Here is a 24,578-nt window from a genome sequence, read left to right as displayed (position 1 = left end):
TGTTTCAACTATTATACATCTATATTTAGTTACCAAAACAGATAAACTATGAAAAGGATGCAAGGTGCCCTTCTAACATGTCAGGGTAAAAAGTGTGCAATGTTACAACCAAGATATGGCTGCAATGGTATTATCGTCATACATTTTTAACAACAACAACAAGGTGATATTAAAATTAATTTCATTCCACCATGTCTTGGTGGCCATTTAAGATCTTGCATTATCAAGACACACGGTAGTGTGTCGTGCGGCCCAAGAAGCCGGCGCGTAACACCCGTGAGTATATTGACAGGAAGAAAGAAAACGCAATTTTCGCACCTCCGTAGCTCTGTGCTTCCTTGATGAAACAAGACGATTTTTGCTGTGGACATGCCCCCCAACTGCAGCACTCTACATTCCAAATTTGAGCGAAATCGCTTCGCGCGTTCCCGAGATATGCGACTTCAAAAATTGGCTGAGTTTCTTCGTTTTTTTTTTCTTCTTATTTTTCTTTTTCTTGTCGCACACTTACAAAAGCTGCTATAAAACTCGAACGCGTTATCCGATTGCCTTGAAATTTGGCACACAGAAGGGGGGTATACAGGCGCATCTCGGTACCAACTTTGGCTGGAATACCATAAACAGACAAAGAGTTATGAGCGATTATGCACGAAAAATAACACCAATATGTTGTCACGCCTACAGGGTAAACCGCGTATGGGAAGAAGCTGAAAATCGGTGGGTGAATAGGTTAACTATTGAACCTCAAACCTTTTGTGGTTTGAAAGAAATCGAGCTAAAAACCAGGAAGATACAGCGAAAAAATCAACAGTGTGTAACAATTATGCAATCGAGATTAGCTAATTTTTAATATTTTTATTTTATTATTATTATTATTATTATTATGCTTGCCACGCCTACCAGGTAAACCGCTTGGGGTAATGCTTTCAAAATCGCTGTACAGATGGAGTTATCATCTTAGAAAGGCTCTTCAATGGTGTAGAAGAATCAGACTTAAAGCCACGGAGTTATAACACGAAATCCAACTTGGTGTAGCAAGTGCGAGATCGAGATACTCTAATAGAGCAGTCATCCTAATAGAGCAGTCACCCTGAACAGAATTCAAGAGATCAGTTAGAAATAAGTAACCTGTATAGAGATCAGCTACAAACAAATCACCCTGTAGAGAGTTCAGCTACAAACAATTCACCCTGTTAAAACATCAGTTAGAAGAAGATTTCTTGTAGAGAGTTCAGATACAAACAAATCACCCTGTTGAAAGATCAGCTAGAAGATGTCACCTTGTAGATACTTCAGTTACAAAGAAACCACCATGTAGAGAATTCAGCTACAAACTAGTGACCCTGTAGATACATCAGCTAGAAGAAGTTACCTTGTAGAGAGTTCAGCTACAAAGAAACCATTCTGTAAAGAGCTCAGCTGCAAACAAATCACCTATACAGAATTCAGCTACAAACAAATCACCCTGTAGAGAGATCAGCTAGAAGAAGTTACCTTGTAGATAGTTCAGCTACAAACAAATCATCCTGTAGAGAGATCAGCTAGAAGAAGTTACCTTGTAGATAGTTCAGCTACAAACAAATCACCCTGTAGAGAGATAAGTAAGAAGAAGTTACCTTGTAGATCGTTCTGCTACAAACAATTCACCCTGTAAAGAGATCAGCTAGAAGAAGTTACCTTGTAGAGAGTTCAGCTACAAAGAAACCATCATGTAGAGAATTCAGCCGCAAACAAATCATGTATAGAGAGTTCAGCTACAAACAAATCTCCCTGTAGAGAGATCAGCTAGAAGAAGTTTCCTTGTAGAGAGTTCTGCTACAAACAAATCACCCTGTAGAAAGATCAGCTAGAAGAAATCACCTCGTAGAGGGTTCAGCTTCAAAGAAACAATCATGTGAGAGTTCAGGTACAAACAAATTGTCCTGTAGAGAGATCAGCTAGAAGAAGTTACCTTGTAGAGAGTTCAGCTACAAAGAAACCATCATGTAGATAGTTCAGGTACAAACAAATCACCCTGTAGAAAGATCAGCTATAGAAGAAATCACCTTGTAGAGAGTTCAGCTACAAAGAATCTATCGTGTAGAGAGTTTAACTACAAACAAATCACCCTGTAGAAAGATCAGCTATAGAAGAAATCACCTTGTAGAGAATTCAGCTACAAAGAAACCATCATGTAGAGAGTTCAGCTACAAACAAATCGGCCTGTAGAGAGATCAGCTAGAAGAAATTACCTTGTAGAGAGTTCAGCTACAAAGAAACAATCATGTAGAGAGTTCAGCTGCAAACAAATCACCTGTAGAGAGTTCAGCTAGAAACAAGTCACCCTGTAGAGAGATCAGCTAGAAACAAGTTACCTTGTAGAGAGTTCAGCTAGAAGAAGTAACATTGTAGAGCTACAAAGAAGCTACCATGTAGAGTTCAGCTGCAAACAAATCACCCTGTAGAGAACTCAGCTACAAACAAATCGCCCTGTAGAAAGATTAGCTAGAAGAAGTTACCTTATAGGGAGTTCAGCTATGAACAGATCACCCTGTAGAGAGTTCAGCTACAAACAAATCACCCTGTAGAGAGTTAAGTTACAAAGAAACCACCATGTAGAGAGTTCAGCTGCAAAAAAAATCAATCACTCTGTAGAGAGTTCAGCTAGAAGAAGTCACCTTGTAGAGAGTTAAGCTGCAAATAAATCACCCTGTAGAGAATTCAGCTACAAACAAATCACCCTGTAGAAAGATCAGCTAGAAGAAGTTACCTTGTAGAGAGTTCAGCTACAAAGAAACCACCATGTAGAGAGTTCAGCTGCAAACAAATCACCTGTAGAGAGTTCAGCTAGAAACAAGTCACCCTGTAGAGAGATCAGCTAGAAACAAGTCACCCTGTAGAGAGTTCAGCTAGAAGAAGTCACATTGTAGAGTGTTCAGCTACAAAGAAACTACCACGTAGAGAATCCAGCTGCAAACAAATCATCCTGTAGAGAGTTCAGCTAGAAGAAGTCACCTTTTAGAGAGTTCAGCTACAAAGCAACCACCATGTAAAGAGTTCAGCTGCAAAAAACTCAATCACCTTGTAGAAAGATCGGCTAGAAGAAGTTACCTTGTAGAGAGTTCAGCTACAAAGAAACCACCATGTAGAGAGTTCAGCTGCAAACAAATCACCTGTAGAGAGTTCAGCTAGAAACAAGTCACCCTGTAGAGAGTTCAGCTAGAAGAAGTCACATTGTAGAGAGTTCAGCTACAATGAAACTCCCATGTAGAGAGTTCAGCTGCAAACAAATCACCCTGTAGAGAACTCAGCTACAAACAAATATGCAGTGAAAAAGATCAGCTAGAAGAAGTTACCTTGTAGAGAGTTCAGCTACAACGAAACCACCATGTAGAGAGTTCAGCTACAAACAAATCACCTGTAGAGAGTTCAGCTAGAAACAAGTCACCCTGTAGAGAGATCAGCTAGAAACAAGTCACCTTGTAGAGAGTTCAGCTACAACGAAACCACCATGTAGAGAGTTCAGCTACAAACAAATCACCTGTAGAGAGTTCAGCTAGAAACAAGTCACCCTGTAGAGAGATCAGCTAGAAACAAGTCACCTTGTAGAGAGTTCAGCTAGAAGAAGTCACATTGTAGAGAGTTCAGCTACAAAGAAACCACCATTTAGAGAGTTCAGCTGCAAACAAATCACCCAGTAGAAAGTTCAGCTATGAACAGATCACCCTGTTGAGAGTTCAGTTAGAAACAAGGAATCCTGTAGAGAGATCACCTAGAAGTATCGCCTTGTAGAGTTCAGCTACAAACAAATCACCTGTAGAGAGTTCAGCTACAAACAAATCACCCTGTACAGAGATCAGCTAGAAGAAGTTACCTTGTAGGGATTTCAGCTACAAACAAATCACCCTGTAGAGAGTTCAGCTACAAAGAAACTATTCTGTAAAGAGCTCAGCTGCAAACAAATCACTTGTACAGAATTCAGCTACAAACAAATCGCCCTGTAGAGAGATCAGCTAGAAGAAATTACCTTGTAGATAGTTCAGCTACAAACAAATCACCCTGTAGAAAGATCAGTTAGAAGAAGTTACCTTGGAGAAAGTTCAGCTACAAAGAAACCATTTTGTAAAGAGCTCAGCTGCAAACAAATCACCTGTACAGAATTCAACTACGAACAAATCACCCTGTAGAGATCAGCTATAAGAAGTTACCTTGTAGATAGTTCAGCTACAAACAAATCTCCCTGTAGAGAGATCAGCTAGAAGAAATTACCTTGTAGAGAGTTCAGCTACAAAGAAACCACCATGTAGAGAGTTCAGCTGCAAAGAAATCACCCTGTAGAAAATTCTGCCAGAAACAAATTGCCCTGTAGAAAGATCAGTTAGAAGAAGTTACCTTTTAGAGAGTTCAGCTACAAAGAAACCATTCTGTAAAGAGCTCAGCTGCAAACAAATCACCTATACAAAATTCAGCTACAAACACATCACCCTGTAGAGAGATCAGCTAGAAGAAGTTACCTTGTAGATCGTTCAGCTACAAACAATTCACCCTGTAGAGAGAGCAATTAGAAGAAGTCACCTTGTAGAGTGTTCAGTTACAAAGAAACCACCATGGAGATTTCTGTAATCAATATATGTGACCGGATTTGCGAAAAGGGGTCTTCCACACACATCCAATTCCGTAAATGTTGGAGACCATAACTCAGTGTTCAAGTAACATATTAACCTGAACATTTCACCATGTATTCAGCTATAGTGGTGCTCACCACTGCCCAAATATCAAGGCAATAGCTCTTTCCAATCTGAAGTTATCAATTGTCAAAGTTGGCAAATTGGACCCCTTTTCGCAAATCCGGTCACATATGTATTATACAGTATATATAATTTGTACATTTACTGATAAAATATTTAAAGTACATCTACTTCATCTTTTCTTCTTCCTGTAGTAAAGAAAAAAACATAGGTTAAAAAAGTCCCAAAGCTGGCCATAGGCCGGCTTTGGGGTATACAAATACAAAAAGAAATGAAATCTAATCCAAAACAGCCAAGCTGTAAAAAAAGTGTGCGGCCCTCAGAAAGGCTATGGTGAAAAAAGATGTGAAATCCAAGGTGGCGGCCAAGAAATGGCTGTGATGGTAAGTTAGTGGTAAAAATTTTAATAACGACAATTCAGGTGAATTTTTGTGAAGCGGCACAAAAATTCACCTGAATTGTCATTATTAAAATTTTTACCACTAACCTACCATCACAGCCATTTCTTGGCCGCCACCTTGGATTTCACATCTTTTTTCACCATAGCCTTTCTGAGGGCCGCACACTTTTTTTACAGCTTGGCTGTTTTGGATTAGATAACCTTTACTTTATAGAAGATGTACACCTTCTTCACCACTCAATCATTTCAGTATAGATATTATTTCTTTTTGCATTTGCAGGATTTGCTTATATTTCTTGCTCCATTTTTATTATATGTTTATTGCTGGGCTTAAAAAAATTGTACAACTCCAAAAATACAGGCATGAAAGCATATTATTGAAAGTGGAATCACATCTTCTTTAGTAATTCTTTTGTCAATGGAGCTAAGTTTTCTTTATTTTGAGACAAACACAAGGTGATCATTTATGTATATAAAACAGCAGACAATAATGGATGTGTGTCAATTATCTCTTATACACAAACACATACATCTGTAGATGTATGTACTTACCATTAGCTGTTTCCTTTAGCCACTCCACAAGGCCTGTATTAACTGCATAAATATTTAAACATGACCGCAAAGCTTGGTTTGTGTAAACTTCCTTAATGTCTTCCCATGTGTTGACTATGTTGTCATCTATTTTATCTAAACTTTGCTTTTTAAAGTCTGGTTCCATCTAAGGAATGTAAGACAGAGCTTTATAAATTTACAATAGAATGAAAATTGATACAGCGTTAGCCCTGTATGATAGTACCTTTAACTAAATCTACACACTGTATGACAACCATAGATTTGTAGACATAAGTAAACCAACACATCAGTTACATATGTGTCCAACAGAAGAAAACCTGACTAGTTTAAAATTTCTCATAAGTCTTTTTTATTATGTCTTCATTGCCTAGAGAGAAAATCACTGGACTATTGAAGTTTTTCAGCCTTATCTGTAGATAACATTAGAGTTATCAAACAGTGTGGTAGTACTGTTTAAGTAGGGATCCCCCGAAAAATGATACGTGCCGCCTAAAATTCTGCCTTCAAAAATCATAAGAGACATCTTACGTGATGAAAATCACCGGATATAGAATTTTAAAACATCACTAAAACTTGGATTTTAGTCTTTGCCTGCCTGCCACCTGCCTGCCTGACCACAGTCGAAAGGCTGAACCAAACAAACCAGCGCACGGCCACCATTTTATGCCACAATAACAGACTCACCAGTTCAATGTGCCTTTTGGGGTTCCAACCAGTGTGTGCCCTCTGCACCTTGTCTTTTCTTTTATCTTCTGGTCTTCTTCCTTCTCCATGCAGTAAAACCATGAGGAGTTAATTTTTGCTATCAACAGTTTCCCTGAAAAGCATATTTAGATACCACAAACTTATTGAAGCGCTTACACTTGGTAGATACCTGTAACTTCACAATGGGTTCAATGCCATGCCTATTAATTAAGTAATGCGATCTGGTTGATCAATAACGATTGAGTACCAAGACCATACCTCTTAACAATCCATCATGGCCTGTTATTATTGGCCTATCTGTATGCTAGCACAATGAAATAGTGACACACCCCTTGGTAGTAGCAAAAGGCTGACTTGAGATCCTCGCTCGAGATACTCTAATACAGCAGTCACCCCAATAGAACAGTCACACGTGTATAGCTGCATGCTATAACAAAAAACCAAACAAACTAGTATATAAAAAATTTAATAAAGTAGGGATCTAAGCAATAAAAAAGTAGCGAAACAAGAGAAGAATGATGGTATTACAGCATAGCTCGGTGGGAAAATCCCTACTTTGGCATTGAACAAAATCATTGTTATAACATGCTAATGTAGGTTGTGGCACAGCTAGCTACAATGTAACTTGTATTAGTCTACTTGTATTTTCCACATCTGTAGGTATGGGAAAGGCAGATACCATCACTTATAAACATCTTGCCCATTTGCTCAGTGAGAAGTGGAGTTCCCCATATTCTGTGGTTATGGGCAGGCTTTGGGGTTCTCCTTGCTGCACTCTTCAGTAATGTTTATCAGGGGATCACATTCTGTATCCAAGCATCCCTGTGTGCCTCCAGCTGTCAACCTTGCTGTTGCTGAGGGGTACCTGTCTCCTTTAGAACAATAATGTAATATTATACTAATTTTATATTGTGCTTGTTTCTTGTAAACAATAACTATGTCTACCAGAACAATGTAACTTGTAACTGTTCTATCATACATGACTGTTGTATTAGAATGACTGTTGTATTAGAGTATATCTCGAGTCAGTCAAGGGGTGTGCAGCTAGCTAGCTAGAACAATAAGGAGTGAGGTGATCTTGTTTATTGTTAAGCAAATAGCTAGATTGTTCAGTAAGAGGTCGGGTCTCAGCCACTATTAGTCCACCTAGATCTTTATTTGGTGGGCATGGACACAAACTTACCGCAAACCGGATCCCAATTGTGAAGTTGCAGATATCTAGCAAGTGTACCACTTATAGTAACGCTGGGACTGAAGCACTTCTGAAATCCAGCTCTGAAATAATTCTGTGGCATCTAAATATGCTGCTGAAAGAAAGTGTTGATATGGAAAATTACCGCATCGATATGGTTTCATTGGATGAAGAAGAAAAGCAGCCTGATTGAAGATAAAAGAAAAGACAAGGCGCAGAGGGTCTACACTCGTCGGCACCCGAAAGCCTTGCAACTGTGGTCAGTGAGGCAGCGACGCAGTCAGAGAGACTAAAATTTGAGTTTTGACAATTTTTAAAAATTCTATATCCGGCCACCTGTAAGTGTTTTGTTATTTAATACTGTAGTATGTATTATATTGACTAGTAATATTCTGTAAAGGTGATTTTTGTTGCATAAAACGTCTCTGGGATGATTTTTGAAGGCAGAATTTTGTGTGGCACATGGAAGTTTCACTGCAGTCAATACTTAAACGGTACTACCATACCATTTGATAATGAATATCCTGTAAAATGCAATTTAAATTAATTTTCATGGCCACCACCAGTGAAAATTTGAAACTTGACTTCTAATAGAATTTTTAACTGGTATGTGTATCTCTAGTAGTATTCATACAGCAACTATACTGAAAATATACACCAGACACTTATTATGAAAGATCATAAGTCATGTGTACAACAGTCTGGAACTCGTTTTGTTGTGTTCACCATGAACTGGCAAATTCATCACAGCTTAGTTATCTGTCCATAATTACAAGAAAGAAGGCTACTCAATCTTGTGATGCTAAAGTTACATTTCACAGCAACATGACAACTTATGTACATCAAGATACACGATAGTGTGTCGTGTGGCCCAAGAAACCAGGACGCCACACTGTGGGTATGTTGACAGGAAGAACGAAAACGTCATTTGCAAACCTTTGTATCTCGGTGATCTCTTATCCGATTGGAACCAGATTTGCTGCAGAGTTGCCTGTCAATTAGGGGAGTCTACATTCCAAATGTGAAGGAAATTTACGCAGACATTGCCAAGATACGAGCTTCCAAAGTCTCAGTTTTTTTCTTCTTCGTCTTTTTGCACACTGTGCAAAAAATATTATAAAACACAAACGCGTTATCCGATCACCTAGACATTTGGCACACAGAAAGGGAGTCCAAAGGTGAATCCTTGGTAGAAATCTGATGAATGGTTCAGGATTTATGACCAATTATTCGCGTAAAACAAGATCAATTTGTTGTCATGCCTACAGGGTAAACCGATTCATGGAATGAGTTGAAAATCAGTTTGTGGATAGACCAACCATTGTAGGAGTGCCTTTTGGTGGTCCGAAAGTAATTGAAATAAAGATCATGGAGATATGACTTGAAACCGAAGGTATGTAACAATTGCACAATCAAGATTCGTGAATAAAAACACCAATAATCTTCATGCCTACCAGGCAAACCGCTAGAAGAAGTCACTTTGTAGAGAGTTCAGCTACAAAAACCACCCTGTAGAGAGTTCAGCCACAAACAAGTTACCCTATAGAGAGATCAGCTACAAACAAATCACCCTGTAGGTATGTCAGATCACCCTGTAGAGAGTTCAGCTAGAAAAAAGTCACCCTGTAGAGAGATGAGCTAAAAATAAATCACCCTGCAGAGATTTCAGCTACAAACAAATCATCCTGTAGATATTTCAGCTACAAACAACTTACTCTGTAGAGAAATCAGCTAGAAACCAGTGACCTGTAGAGAGTTCAGCTACAAAAACAAATCACCCAATAGATAGATCAGGCAAACAAAGTAACCCTGTAGAGAGATCAGCTAGAAACAATCACCCTGTAGAGATTTCAGCTACAAACAGATCATCCTGTAGATAGCTCAGCTACATTTCAAATCACCCAGCGGAGAGATCAACTGCAAACAAATCATCCTGTAGGAAATAACTGGAATGTAATAAATATATATATAATTTGCATAAAATCAAAAATAGTTAAAGTATTTAAAATCTGCTTCAAGTCTTGATTATGATTTAATCTTTTTTTCTTCCTGTGGTAAAGAAAAATAAGATAGGTTAAAAAAGCCCTAAAGCCGGCCATAGGCTGGCTTTGGGGTATACAAGTACGTACAAAAAGAAGTGATATCTAATCCAAAACAGTCAAGCTGTAAAAAAAAGAGTACGGCCCTCAAAAAGGCTATGGTGAAAAAGGATGTGAAATCCAAGGTGGCGGCCAAGAAATGGCTGTGATGGTAGGTTAATGGTAAAAATTTTAATAACGACAATTCAGGTAAATTTTGTGCCAAGACCAAGCGGCACCAAATTCACCTGAAGTGTCGTTATTAAAATTTTACCATTAACCTACCATCACAGCCATTTCTTGGCTGCCACCTTGGATTTAGACCAAGCGGCACCAAATTCACCTGAATTGTCGTTATTAAAATTTCACCATTAACCTACCATCACAGCCATTTCTTGGCCGCCACTTGGAATTCACATCTTTTTTCACCATAGCCTTTCTGAGGGCCGCACTCTTTTTTTACATTATTATTACTCTCCGTATATAGGCTAATCCAACAAGTGAATGTGTTACATTAGACTGTTTTGGGTGGGTAATAAATCTCATATACTCCACCTTGTATTCTAATATACTCCATGCCTTCAGGCACAATATAACATATGCTCAAAATCTAGGTTTTTCCAATTGCTATGCATTGTTCACGAGCGTGATTTAACGAGCATGATTATTTTGCCACGTGAGGATGCATAGTTGCCATGGCACTAGTATTATCGCAAGAAACCAGCCGCTTATGCCGAACCTACAGCAGAAACGGCCATGGATGAGGTAAGTAATCTGAGTGTACTGTAAAATAGTGTCTAAAGCAGTTATACGGGCACAAAGTGGAGTCTATGGTAGCACCTTCACTTTGCTCGTGTGCTACAGCCTGGGCCTTCGGGTTTATACATTTCATAGACTCCGCATTGTGCCTGTATAACTATTATATATAATGCTCTCAATAGGAGCTTGACATATTATATTGAAATACGTCAAGCTATTGTCCAATAGAATTAGTATTACACTTGTTTGTCAAGGTCCCTTGACAAAAATCTGTAATACTAATTTGATTGGCTAAAATATATACTGTGGTGTGTTTCTATTACAAGTAAATGTCCAACTTACAGCTAGTGTTACCATAGTAATAAATACCCCCAAGGCATAACAACAATATGGTAGCCTAGCAACGGTTGCTAGGTAACAGTTACTAAGGTAAATGTCCATAGCAATGGTTCTTAGGTAACGGTTGTTAAGTGTAGTTGGCCTTTTGCAGTGGTTGCTTTTGAATTTCTATTTCCTAGCAACAGTTGCTATGGTTGTCGGATTACTTTGCAATAGGACGGATGGCTGTGGCATTCGGGATTAATAGTTCTCACATTGTAAACAGGAAGGAGTGAAATAGTGCGAGGCAAAGCCTTGCACTATTTCCTTCCTGTTTACAATGCTTGCACTAATACCACAGCCATCCATCCCATTACATATACAAATCCAATGGTATAATTTATTAGTTTTAATTGTTACGCTGTTTACTGACTAAAATGTACATAAAATTATTTTTGCAGTACACAAATTTACACAATGCATTTTACTGCAAAAATAGAATTATGCAAACCAGTCAGGTTTTTGCTCAGCAGGTCACATATGAATATCCACACAAAAAAGACAAGCTGTATAAAAGATCAGCCTTCAAAAATCCCAGGTGAAAAAGGTGGTGAAATTAAAAGTGGCGGCCATGAAATGGCTGCAGTGATGCTCATTTTTTTGTGTGGATTTCACTTCTTTTTGTACTTTTTAAGTCTATATACCCAAAGCCAACCATAAACTGGCTTTGAGGTTTGTTTTTATACAAATCATTGTTCTTGTCTACAGACAAACTAATGCCCTACCAATACAGAAAAATACCTACCAATCCAATACCAAAGCCAATTTCAACTTTTGTGCTTGCTTGTTCATGACCACATAAAGTAGTAATATATGTAGTGCCTGGATTTATTTGCAATAGTACTTTATAACAAAGCAAATTCCTTCCAAGTTAGGTATACATGATGTTTTGTTTGTCTATTAAGATTTTGCAAATGACTATTCTATTAGAGTATCTCAATTTTTCATGCAAAACATGGTAAGTTGCAGTTGCTCAATTTTTACAAGGCTAGAATACAATTTAAGTTCGTTGTCACAAGTTTTATTAACATAGCACTTATTATGATGATGACAATTGGCGCAAGTAGGTATTTTACAATGCCGATCTGTACCACAATGGCTATAATATCGGCTTTGATTTGATGAAATACCAGAGAAGTTGCAATACAATTTAAGTTCGTTGTCACAAGTTTTATTAGCATAGCACTTATTATGATGATGACAATTGGCGCAAGTAGGTATTTTACAATGCCGATCTGTACCACAATGGCTATAATATCGGCTTTGATTTGATGAAATACCAGTATTGTATTGCAGCGTTTATTTGATCACTTTTGCAATGCTCTAGTAGAGCGCACATTTTTTTTGTGGATTTCTAATAGAACACACATAGAACGTTCTAGATTTTCCATTGGTAGATCTATGAAATTATGAACTTTTACTATTGAGTAGATTTTAGCTAGAATCTTCATTTACAAAGTAGACATTAAGTGTTGTGATCAGCTGTGATAGCAGTGGCTCAGTGTGTAAGGATTTGGGTGTTCAGTATGGAGGTCCCTGGTTCGAATGCTGGTAAGTTTTCAACATTTTTCGGGCACCTTTTTTACCCTGCGATGACTGTTCTATTTGAGTGTTTTGACCCCACAATTTTTTACAGTAGTTGGTTTTTGCCTTGTAACTCTATATTTGTCACTGCAATTTTTTTTAAACTACGAAAGGCATGAGCTATGATGGTTAACCTATAGATTTTTAATAAGCAGTTTACCCTGTAGGTGTGACAACAAGTAGGCCATTATAATGCAAATAATCATCCATAGCCCTATGACTATTTATCAAATTTGCACCAAACTTAGTACATGATTGTGCCGAAATATGTTCTTAAACTGTACCAAAGCTCAAGAAAATCAAGCTATGTATTTGCATTTTATAATGATTTTTGTAAAGTGTGTGAAAAGAATAATCTAAGCCCCCCAAGCCCCCTAAACGAAGAAAGAAAGAAAGAAAGAGAGAGAGAGAGGAAAAAAATCGAAGAAATTAAGCCAAATTTTGAAGGTTCATATTTCACGATTGTGTTAGACAATCTTGCTCAAATTTGGTATGTGCCCAGGGAGAAATGATGTGTAAGTCTTACAATTCATTTCTCCCTGGGTTATTATGACTAACAAGTTACAGATACTGCAGTGCCAACACACATGTATTTAGGTTCTCCAGATAAATGATGTACTACAAGTGGGTCTGAATACTGCTGTAACATAATAGCTAACACTAAATTAAAAAAATTGTTGAAATCTGGTACAGATATAAGTCTACCATAATTGAACAAGTAAAACAAAAAAAACTACAAATTCTGTTGGATTGCAGATCAAAGAAAAACAGTGAAACAAGGGAATAGCAAAAAAGGAATTAAACAAGAGAGTCTATACCTGCAGATATATTAATGGACATTTCATCCAGTCATGGTTATAGCCTGAAGTAATTAAATGTCCATTAGTATATTCGCAGGTATAGACAACTTCTCTTGTTTCTCACTGCTTTTTAGCTGTTTCACTACTTTGTTTCTTCAATCCTAAATTTTTCTTTCTAATTGTTTATTTACTTTTTGCAACATAATTATGGCTATTGAACCCATGTGTACTGCATCAAGTGAAAGAATGGCACCAGGCATGCCATAAAATCATTTTTTCATCTGAACAAACACCCCAACAATCAATTACTGAAAAGATAAGTGGCCAATATGCTTTGTTTTCAGCTATATTCTGCCAATTACACAACATTACAAATGAAGAACAGTATGAGAAGCATCTCTGTAATCAATCCAGTCACTACAGAAAATATGGACGTTTAGCATGACAGCTAGTCAGCACAGCCACAGGGAAGTCATATTGCACTATTGCAAATTAACATTTTGCGTTGTCAGTGAAAAGAACAGGGAAACAGTGGAGGATAAAGAAGTTCAGGATGCGCATATCACACATACTGCAGTTGGCAAAAAGACACGTCTCTGGATGAAGCGATGTCAAATGGTAAAGAAATCAAGCCGGTAGCCTTATCCATTGTTGAGGTATGCTTGGCTGGAGACATCAGTTAGTTAATTACTTAGTCAGTCACCATAAAATTCTGTTAAATATAATTTTTTTAAATTTCATAGAAATTTGATGGAAGGGTTTAGATGAAGATGTTTATGGGCTTGGCTTTGCACTGTCAAACTGTTATAAGGAAAAATCGAGCTGTTTTTGGGAGATATTGTTGGGAAGCAAACCGCCATGATCCCTAATAAACAGCACTACCATACAGTATGATTACAATAGAATCCAAATACACTATATAACTTACACTATTTGCAAGATTCTCAATAATTTCAAAGTCTCCTGTTAAGTGCAATGATTTCCTTAAATTGACAATTAAATTGGCAGCATCATTACACTGAACATTGGTGGAAATTTCTTGATATTGCTCAATACGTTTAATTAACTGCGGTATCCATTGGTCTGGTGGTGGAACGTTCGTAAAATCATGATAACAATGCTGCATTGCTGAACACAACTCATATAGGTGATTAGAAAAAAATTCTATTTCAGCAAGCTCTTCAAGTTTAACCAGTGTTATTGATCTATCATGAAGTTCACATAACAGTGATTTACAGCATGATATGGTGGGTCCCCACACCTCACTGTGTACAACAGTAAAAAAATTGTCGTCAGTCAGGTTAGTTTTGTTTAAAGCATTGACATTTTGTTTCCAATAATACTGAAACAACTGATTGCAATCATCACCACATTTGCCAATCTCAATGCAGTTTTTAATCATTTCATCTGCTAGATTACCAGTTGTAAAACAAATGCATTTAAAACTCCCAGCATCATTGCCAGTACAGAGTTTACATATCTGCTTTGATTGTAGCTGATTTTGATGATCACTCAGTTCTTTGCAAATGAGCTCTACAAGTACAAAAATAAAAGTTAGGAAAACAAAAATTAAACAAGAAGTAACAATACTTGTGACACAATGAGATTTTACATACAATTAAATAGTTCTCATACAGTATGTGTATACACAATATAGACCAGAAAATTTTAACTACAAAAATATGAAGATTTCAAGTTAGCAGTGTCAAAATTTTGTAATTCCAGATGGGAGTGCTGTGCAACAAATTGTTAAAAGCAATGATTGCTTTTCAGTAAGTTTGTTTATACAAGCAATATCCTCACCAACAGGCTTAGATGTTGAACACTTCTTTCTAGTCTGAGTTACTTCAGGAATTGCTACTGGTGATAAGGTACTGGAAGAAACAGGTTCTTCACAATCTGGCTCTTCACTGGCAGAAAGATTACCCAGCATGTCATCATCATCATCATCACTTGAATCTTCATATTCTGTAAAGCATAAAGACTTTATATTACAGATTGTACAGCCATCTACTTGTTTGTATGCAGTTATTAGTCTATTCATTGTAGATCCCATTATACATTAAACTATACAAAATCAGTCAAGCTGTGAGAAAGATGTGACTTCCAAAAGAGCCAAGGTGAAAAAAGATGTGAAATTAAAGGTGGTGGCCAAGAAGATATTAATGCCAATCATTTTTAATGATGAGTGTGAACCATGGTTACGAGGTGTATTGTACTCCTGACTTCAAAGTCAGAGAAACTTGACTGTTGATAAACCCTGAAGAGAAACATGTATATGCTCAACTGTGGTTTGAGGCACATGATACTAATGCATGCCATGCTTATTTGCAAGCTAATAGCCTGCATGCACCAGTACGATTAATCACCCAAGCCAATGCAGGCTGATAGTCTACACCATGCTGGGTGACCAATCACCCCAGCTAGTAAAAGTTCACCCACTAGATTCATTTTATAGACATATACCTCATGACTTTGATGATGGGTAGCAACATATCGTTGCTCTATGTTTGTTGATATGAACACACAAGTCCTAGGGACATATACTGAATATGTATATTAAGTCCCACAATTGATTATCTAATCAAAAACAGCCAAGCTGTAAAAAAAGGTGCGGCCCCTAAAAGGCCATGGTGAAAAAAGATGTGAAATCCAAGGTGGCGGCCAAGAAATGGCTGTGATGGTAGGTTAATGGTAAAAAATTTAATAACAACAACTCAGGTGAATTTGGTACCGAAACACAAATCCACATAAATTGTTGTTATTAAAATTTTTACCATTAACCTACCATCACAGCCATTTCTTGGCCGCCACCTTGGATTTCACATCTTTTTTCACCATGGCCTTTTAGGGGCCGACCTTTTTTTACAGCTTGGCTGTTTTTGATTAGATATCACTTCTTTTTGTATTTGTATACCCCAAAATAGGCCGGCTTTGGGGCTTTTTTAACCTATCCTTTTTTTTTACCACAGGAAGAATAAAAAGACAAAGCAGATTTTAATACTTCATGCATAATCCATGTCTTAATGGTAGAAACTGTGTAAATATCACTGGTGGCTACATATGTGATCGTGTAGCAGGATTTACCGGTGTTAACTGTACTACAGATATTGATGATTGTGATCCTGATCCTTGTGATAATAATGAAACTTGTATTGATGAAGTTAATGGCTACACATGCAATTGTAATGCAGGATTTACTGCATCAGCAATTTCTAGCTCAATTTTAGCTGTGATTTGATTGTTGTTAACATCAAGAGACAGCAAAGATGATATACATCTCAATGTATTGGCAATTTTCTAATTCTTGTATATTACAATTGGTCAAAAGCAAATGTTGGAGAGATGGATTGTTTTTGATAGCAGATGCAATTGCAACTGCAGCTTCATCAGCTATTTCATTGCAAGAAATATCCAAGTGCTTTAACATTGATAGCTTCATTACACTTGAAGTAATCTTAATCTAATCAAAAACAGCCAAGCTGTAAAAAAAGGTGCGGCCCCCATAAAGGCCATAGTAAAAAAAAAGATGTGAAATCCAAGGTGGCAGCCAAGAAATGGCTGTGATGGTAGGTTAATGGTTACGTTTTAATAACGAATATTCAGGTGAATTTGGTGCCAAGACCAAGCGGCACAAAATTCACCTGAATTGTTGTTATTAAAATTTAACCATTAACCTACCATCACAGCCATTTCTTGGCCGCCACCTTCGATTTCACATCTTTTTTCACCATGGCCTTTTTGGGGGCCGCACCTTTTTTACAGCTTGGCTGTTTTTGATTAGATATCACTTCTTTTTGTATTTGTATACTGCAAAGCCGGCCTATGGCTGGCTTTGGGGCTTTTTTAACCCATGTGTTTTTTTTCTTTACTACAGGAAGAAGAAAAGAACTTAAAGAAGATTTTTAATACTTCAATTATTTTTGATTTTATTAGTAATTATACACATATATTTATTTAATCCAAAACAGCCAAGCTGTAAAAAAAGATTGCGGCCCTGAGAAAGGCTATGATGAAAAAAGATGTGAAATCCAAGGTGGCGGCCAAGAAATGGCTGTGATGGTAGGTTAATGGTAAAAATTTTAATAACGACAATTCAGGTGAATTTTGTGCCAAGACCAAGCGGCACCAAATTCACTGAATTGTGGTTATTAAAATTTTTACCATTAACCTACCATCAAAGCCATTTCTTGGCCGCCACCTTGGATTTCACATCTTTTTTCATCATAGCCTTTCTCAGGGCCGCAATCTTTTTTTACAGCTTGGCTGTTTTGGATTAGATTTCACTTCTTTTTGTATTTGTATACCCCAAAGCCGGCCTATGGCCGGCTTTAGGGCTTTTTAACCAGTCATTTTTTTCCTTACTACAGGAAGAAGAAAAGATGAAGCAGGGTGATTTCTTTGTAGCTGACCTCTCTGCAAGGTGATCCTTCTAGCTGATCTCTGTACCGGATGACTTAATTGCAGCTGAACTCTCTACAGGGTGATTTGTTTGTAGCTGAACTCTCTACCAGGTAACTTCTTCTAGCTGATCTTTCTACAGGGTGATTTGTTTGTAGCTGAATTCTCTACAGGGCGATTTGTTTGCAGCTAAACTGCTGAACTCTCTACAATGTAACTTCTTCTAGCTGAACTCTCTATGGGTGGCTTGTTTCTAGCTGATCTCTCTACAGGGTGATTTGTTTGTAGCTGAACTCTATACAAGGTAACTTCTTCTAGCTGATCTTTCTACAGCGTAATTTGTTTGTAGCTGAATTCTCTACAGGGCGATTTGTTTGCAGCTGAACTCTCTACATGGTAGTTTCTTTGTAGCTGAACTCTCTACAGTGTATCTTCTTCTAGCTGAACTCTCTACAGGTGGCTTGTTTCTAGCTGATCTCTCTACAGGTGACTTGTTTGTAGTTGAACTCTCTACAGGGTGATTTGTTTGTAGCTGAACTCTCTACAAGGTAACTTCTAGCTGATCTTTCTACAGGGTAATTTGTTTGTAGCTGAATTCTCTACAGGGCGATTTGTTTGCAGCTGAACTCTCTACATGGTAGTTTCTTTGTAGCTGAACTCTCTACAGTGTAACTTCTTCTAGCTGAACTCTCTACAGGGTGACTTGTTTCTAGCTGATCTCTCTACAGGTGACTTGTTTGTAGCTGAACTCTCTACAGGGTGATTTGTTTGTAGCTGAACTCTCTACAAGGTAACTTCTAGCTGATCTTTCTACAGGGTAATTTGTTTGTAGCTGAATTCTCTACAGGGCGATTTGTTTGCAGCTGAACTCTCTACATGGTAGTTTCTTTGTAGCTGAACTCTCTACAATGTAACTTCTTCTAGCTGAACTCTCTACAGGGTGACTTGTTTCTAACTGAACTCTCTACAGGGTGATTTGTTTGTAGCTGAACTCTCTACAGGGTAACTTCTTCTAGCTGATCTTTCTACAGGGTGATTTGTTTGTAACTGAACTCTCTACAGGGTGATTTGTTTGTAGCTGAACTCTCTACAAGGTAACTTCTAGCTGATCTTTCTGCAGGGTAATTTGTTTGTAGCTGAATTCTCTACAGGGTGATTTGTTTTGCAGCTGAACTCTGTACATGGTAGTTTCTTTGTAGCTGAACTCTCTACAATGTAACTTCTTCTAGCTGAACTCTCTACAGGGTGACTTGTTTGTAGTTGAACCCTCTACAGGGTGATTTGTTTGTAGCTGAACTCTCTACAAGGTAACTTCTAGCTGATCTTTCTACAGGGTGATGTGTTTGTCTCTACAAGGCAATTTGTTTGCAGCTGAACTCTCTACATGGTAGTTTCTTTGTAGCTGAACTCTCTACAAGGTAACTTCTTTTAGCTGAACTCTCTACAGGGTGACTTGTTTGTAGCTGAACCCTCTACAAGGTAACTTCTTCTAGCTGATCTTTCTACAGGGTGGTTTGTTCGTAGCTGAATTCTCTACAGGGCAATTTGTTTGCAGCTGAACTCTGTACATGGTAGTTTCTTTGTAGCTGAACTCTCTACAATGTAACTTCTTCTAGCTAAACTCTCTATAGGGTGACTTGTTTCTAGCTGATCTCTCTACAGGGTGACTTGTTTCTAGCTGAACTCTCTACAGGGTGATTTGTTTGTAGCTGAACTCTCTACAAGGTAACTTTTTCTAGCTGATCTTTCTACAAGGTGATTTGTCTGTAGCTGAATTCTCTACAGGGCAATTTGTTTGCAGCTGAACTCTCTACATGGTAGTTTCTTTGTAGCTGAACTCTCTACAATGTAACTTCTTCTAGCTGAACTCTCTACAGGGTAACTTGTTTCTAGCTGAACTCTCTACGGGTGATTTGTTTGTAGCTGAACTCTCTACAAGGTAACTTCTTCTAGATGATCTTTCTACAGGGTGATTTGTTTGTAGCTGAATTCTCTACAGGGCAATTTGTTTGCAGCTGAACTCTGTACATGGTAGTTTCTTTGTAGCTGAACTCTCTACAATGTAACTTCTTCTAGCTGAACTCTCTACAGGGTGACTTGTTTCTAGCTGATCTCTCTACAGGGTGACTTGTTTCTAGCTGAACTCTCTACAGGGTGATTTGTTTGTAGCTGAACTCTCTACAAGGTAACTTTTTCTAGCTGATCTTTCTACAAGGTGATTTGTCTGTAGCTGAATTCTCTACAGGGAAATTTGTTTGCAGCTGAACTCTCTACATGGTAGTTTCCTTGTAGCTGAACTCTCTACAATGTAACTTCTTCTAGCTGAACTCTCTACAGGGTGACTTGTTTCTAGCTGATCTCTCTACAGAGTGACTTGTTTCTAGCTGAACTCTCTACAGGGTGATTTGTTTGTAGCTGAACTCTTTGCATGATTGTTTCTTTGTAACTGAACTCTCTACAATGTGACTTCTTCTAGCTGATCTCTCTACAGGATGACTTGTTTCTAACTGAACTCTCTATAGTGTGATCTGTTCATAGCAGAACTTTCTACTGGGTGATTTGTTTGCAGCTAAACTCTTTGCATGATTGTTTCTTTGTAACTGAACTCTCTACAAGGTAACTTCTTCTAGCTGATCTCTCTACAGGGCAATTTGTTTGTAGCTGAATTCTCTACAGGGTGATTTATTCGAGCCGAACTCTCTACATGATGGCTTCTTTGTAGCTGAACTCTCTATTAGGTATCTTCTTCTAGCTGATCTGACTACAGGGTGACTTGTTTGTAGCTGAATTCCCTACAGAATAACTTGCAATGTAATATAACTGTGTAAATTATACATGCAGCTGAATGCTTTATTAGGGCGACTGTTCTATTAGAGTATCTCGATATCGCATTTGCTGCACGTAGTTGCCTTTCGAATCATAACTCAGTGATTTGTAATCCGATTTTTTTGTACTACTGCAAGAACTTTCTATGATGATTATTCCAGCTACATACTGATTTTCAGTTCATTGCTCTAAGCGGTTTGCCTGGTAGACACGAAAACTAATAGTTTTTTTATTCATAAAAATCGATCGCGTAATTTTGACACAGGTTGGGTTTTGTGTCATATCTCCATGGTCTTTTTCCCGATTCCTTTCAAACCACAAAAAGGCACTCCTACGATGGTTGCTCCATCTACATATCAATTTTCAACTGATTCCTCCTAGGGGTTTACCCTGTAGGCGTGACAGACCTTCGACCTTATTTTACGCAAATAATCGGTAATAACTCCGTTAATGTTCATCGGATTCCTACCAAAGTTGGTACGGAGATCCGCCTTAATGAGCCCTTTAAGTGTGCCAAATTTCAGCCCAATCCGAGCATGCATTCGTGTTTAATGGCGAATTTTGCGAAGTGTGCGAAATGAAGAAGATGAAGAAGAAAAAAACGAAGAAATTAAAACGAAATTTTGTTCGCTCGTATCTCGGAAATGGCTGGACCGATTTTCTTCAAATTTGGTATGTAGACTCCCCTAACTGGACGGCACGTCTCTAGCAAATTTGGTTCCAATCGGATAAGGGATCACAGAGCTACATAGGTGTGAAAATTGCGTTTTCTTTCTTCCTGTTAATATACTCACGGTGTGGCGCGCCGGCTTCTTGGGCCGCACGACACACTATCGTGTGTCTTGATTACATGCCAATTATTCCCCACAGGATATTTTTTTGCAGCTGATCTCTCTACTGGGTGACTTGAAATGTATATACAGGATGGTTTCTTTGTAGCTGAACTCTCTACAAGGTGACCTCTTCTAGCTGGTCTCTCTACAGGGTGATTTGTTTCTAGCTGAACTCTCTACAGGTGATTTGTTTGCAGCTAAACTCTCTACATGATGGTTTCTTTGTAGCTGAACTCTCTATAAGCTGACTTCGTCTAGCTGAACTCTCTACAGGGTGATTTTTTTGTAGCTGAACTCTCTACACGGTGATTTGTTTGCAGCTGAACTCTCTACATGATTGCTTCTTTGTAGCTGAACTCTCTACAAGGTGAATTATTCCAGCTGATCTCTCTACGGGGTGATTTGTTTCTAGCTGAACTCTCTACAGGTGATTTGTTTGCAGCTAAACTCTCTACATGGTGGTTTCTTTGTAGCTGAACTCTCTACATGATGGTTTATTTGTAGCTGAACTCTCTATAAGGTGACTTCGTTTAGCTGAACTCTCTACAGGGTGATTTTTTTGTAGCTGAACTCTCTACAGTGATTTGTTTGCAGCTGAACTCTCTACATGATGGTTTCTTTGTAGCTGAGCTCTCTACAAGGTGACTTCTTCCAGCTGATCTCTCTACGGGGTGATTTGTTTCTAGCTGAACTCTCTACAGGTGATATGTTTGCAGCTAAACTCTCTACATGGTGGTTTCTTTGTAGCTGAACTCTCTACATGGTGGTTTCTTTGTAGCTGAACTCTCTACAAGGTAACTTCTTCTCTACAGGGTGATTTGTTGTAATTAAATTCCTACAGGGTGGTTTGTTTAAGGCTGAACTCTCTACAGGGCGGTTTCTTTGTAGCTGAACTCTCTACAGAGTGATTTGTTTGCAGCTGAACTCTCTACATGATGGTTTCTTTGTAACTGAACACTCTACAAGGTGACTTCTTCTAGCTGATCTTTCTACAGGGTGAATTGTTTGTAGCTGAACTATCTACAAGGTAACTTTTTCTAGCTGATCTCTCTACAGGGTGATTTGTTTCTAGCTGAACTCTCTACATGTGATTTGTTTGCAGCTAAACTCTGTATATGGTGGTTTCTTTGTAGCTGAACTCTCTACATGATGGTTTCTTTGTAGCTGAACTCTCTATAAGGTGACTTCGTCTAGCTGAACTCTCTACAAGGTGACTTCTTCTAGCTGATCCCTCTACAGGGGGATTTGTTTGTAGCTGAACTCTCTACAAGTGATTTATTTGCAGCTGAACTCTGTATGTGGTGGTTTCTTTGTAGCTGAACTCTCTACAAGGTGACCTCTTCTAGCTGATCTCTCTACAGGGTGATTTGTTTCTAGCTGAACTCTCTACAGGTGATTTTTTGCAGCTAAACACTCTACATGGTGGTTTCTTTGTAGCTGAACTCTCTACACAATGGTTTCTTTGTAGCTGAACTCTTTACAAGGTGACTTCTTCTAGCTGAACTCTCTACGGGGTAATTTCTTTGTAGTTGAACTCTCTACATGATGGTTTCTTTGTAGCTGAACTCTCTACAAGGTAACTTCTTCTAGCTGATCTTTCTACTGGGTGATTTGTTTGTAACTGAAGTTTCTACAGGGTGATTTGTTTGCAGCTGAACTCTCTACATGGTGGTTTCTTTGTTGCTGAACTCTCTACGGGGTAATTTCTTTGTAGTTGAACACTCTACATGATGGTTTCTTTGTAGCTGAACTCTCTACAAGGTAACTTCTTCTAGCTGATCTTTCTACTGGGTGATTTGTTTGTAACTGAAGTTTCTACAGGGTGATTTGTTTGCAGCTGAACTCTCTACATGGTGGTTTCTTTGTTGCTGAACTCTCTACAAGGTGAATTCTTCTATCTGATCTCTCTGCAGGGTAATTTGTTTGTAACTGAACTCTGTACAAGGTGCGCTTTTGTAGGTGACCTCACTGCAGGTTGATTTGTTTGTAGCTGAACTCTCTACAGGGTAATTTGGTTGTAGCTGAACTCTTTACATTGTGTCTAGTTTCTAGCTGATCTCTCTACAGGGTGATTTGTTTGTAGCTGATCTCTCTACAAGTTGATTTGTGTGTAGCTGATCTCTCTGCAGGTTGATTTATTTGTAGCCGATCTCTCTACAGGGTAATTTGTTTGTAGCTGAACTATCTATAAAGTGATTTGTTTGTAGCTGATCTCTCTGTAGGTTGATTTGTTTTAGCTGAACTATCTACAGGGTGATTTGCTTGTAGTTGAACTCCTTACATTGTGTCTAGTGTCTAGCTGATCTCTCTACAAGTTGATTTGTGTGTAGCTGATCTCTCTGCAGGTTGATTTGTTTGTAGCCGATCTCTCTACAGGGTAATTTGTTTGTAGCTGAACTCTCTATAAGGTAATTTGTTTGTAGCTGATCTCTCTGCAGGTTGATTTGTTTTAGCTGAACTATCTACAGGGTGATTGCTTGTAGCTGAACTCCTTGCATTGTGTCTAGTTCTAGCTGATGTCTCTACAGGGTGATTTTTTGTAGCTGAGCTCTCTACAGGGTGATTTATTTCTAGCTTATCTCTCTACAGGTTGATTTGTGTGTAACTGATCTCTCTACAAGCTGATTTGTTTGTAGCTGGTCTCTCTGCAGGTTGATTTGTTTCTAGCTGATCTCTCTACAAGTTGATTTGTTTATTGCTGATCGCTCTAAAGGTTGATTTGTTTGTAGCTGAACTCTCTGCAAAGTGTTTTGTTTGTAGTTGATCTCTCTACAATGTGATTTTTTGTAGCTGACTTCTCTTCAGGGTGATTTGTTTCTAGCTGATCTCTCTACAAGTTGATTTGTGTGTAGCTGATCTCTCTGCAGGTTGATTTGTTTGTAGCTGATCTCTCTACAGGGTAAGTTGTTGGTAGCTGAACTCTCTATAAGGTGATTTGTTTGTAGCTGATCTCTCTGCAGGTTGATTTGTTTTAGCTGAACTCTCTACAGGGTGATTGCTTGTAGCTGAACTCCTTGCATTGTGTCTAGTTTCTAGCTGATGTCTCTACAGGATGATTTTTTGTAGCTGAACTCTCTACGGGGTTATTTGTTTCTAGCTTATCTCTCTACAGGTTGATTTGTTTGTAGCTGATCTCTCTGTGAAAGTTGATTTGTTTCTAGCTGATCTCTCTACGAGTTGATTTGTTTGTTGCTGAACTCTCTGCAAAGTGTTTTGTTTGTAGCTGATCTCTCTGCAGGATAATTTGTTTGTAGCGGAACTCTCTCCACAGTGACTTGTGTTTAGCTGAATTCTCTAGAGAGTGATTTAATTGTAGCTGAAT

The 24,578-nt window shown here is 38.2% G+C and overlaps 1 protein-coding gene across 1 annotated transcript in view; it reads right to left on the bottom strand.

Annotated features, from left to right (window-relative positions):
• The window catches only part of LOC136250630 (E3 ubiquitin-protein ligase rnf213-alpha-like), a 407,493-nt gene that overhangs the window by 280,589 nt on the left and 102,326 nt on the right, over positions 1–24,578 (bottom strand). The window contains exons 22-24 of the mRNA XM_066042854.1: positions 15,000–15,164; positions 14,125–14,729; positions 5,680–5,845 (exon numbers count right to left, since the gene is read on the bottom strand). Coding sequence (XP_065898926.1) covers positions 5,680–5,845; positions 14,125–14,729; positions 15,000–15,164 — 936 coding nt within the window. The remainder of the gene's footprint in view (positions 1–5,679; positions 5,846–14,124; positions 14,730–14,999; positions 15,165–24,578) is intronic.

This window comes from Dysidea avara, chromosome 3, assembly GCF_963678975.1.
Source record: "Dysidea avara chromosome 3, odDysAvar1.4, whole genome shotgun sequence".
Taxonomy (NCBI): Eukaryota; Metazoa; Porifera; class Demospongiae; order Dictyoceratida; family Dysideidae; genus Dysidea; species Dysidea avara.
The sequence above is the reverse complement of the archived record's forward strand: the minus strand, read 5'-3'. Positions and strand labels throughout refer to the sequence as shown.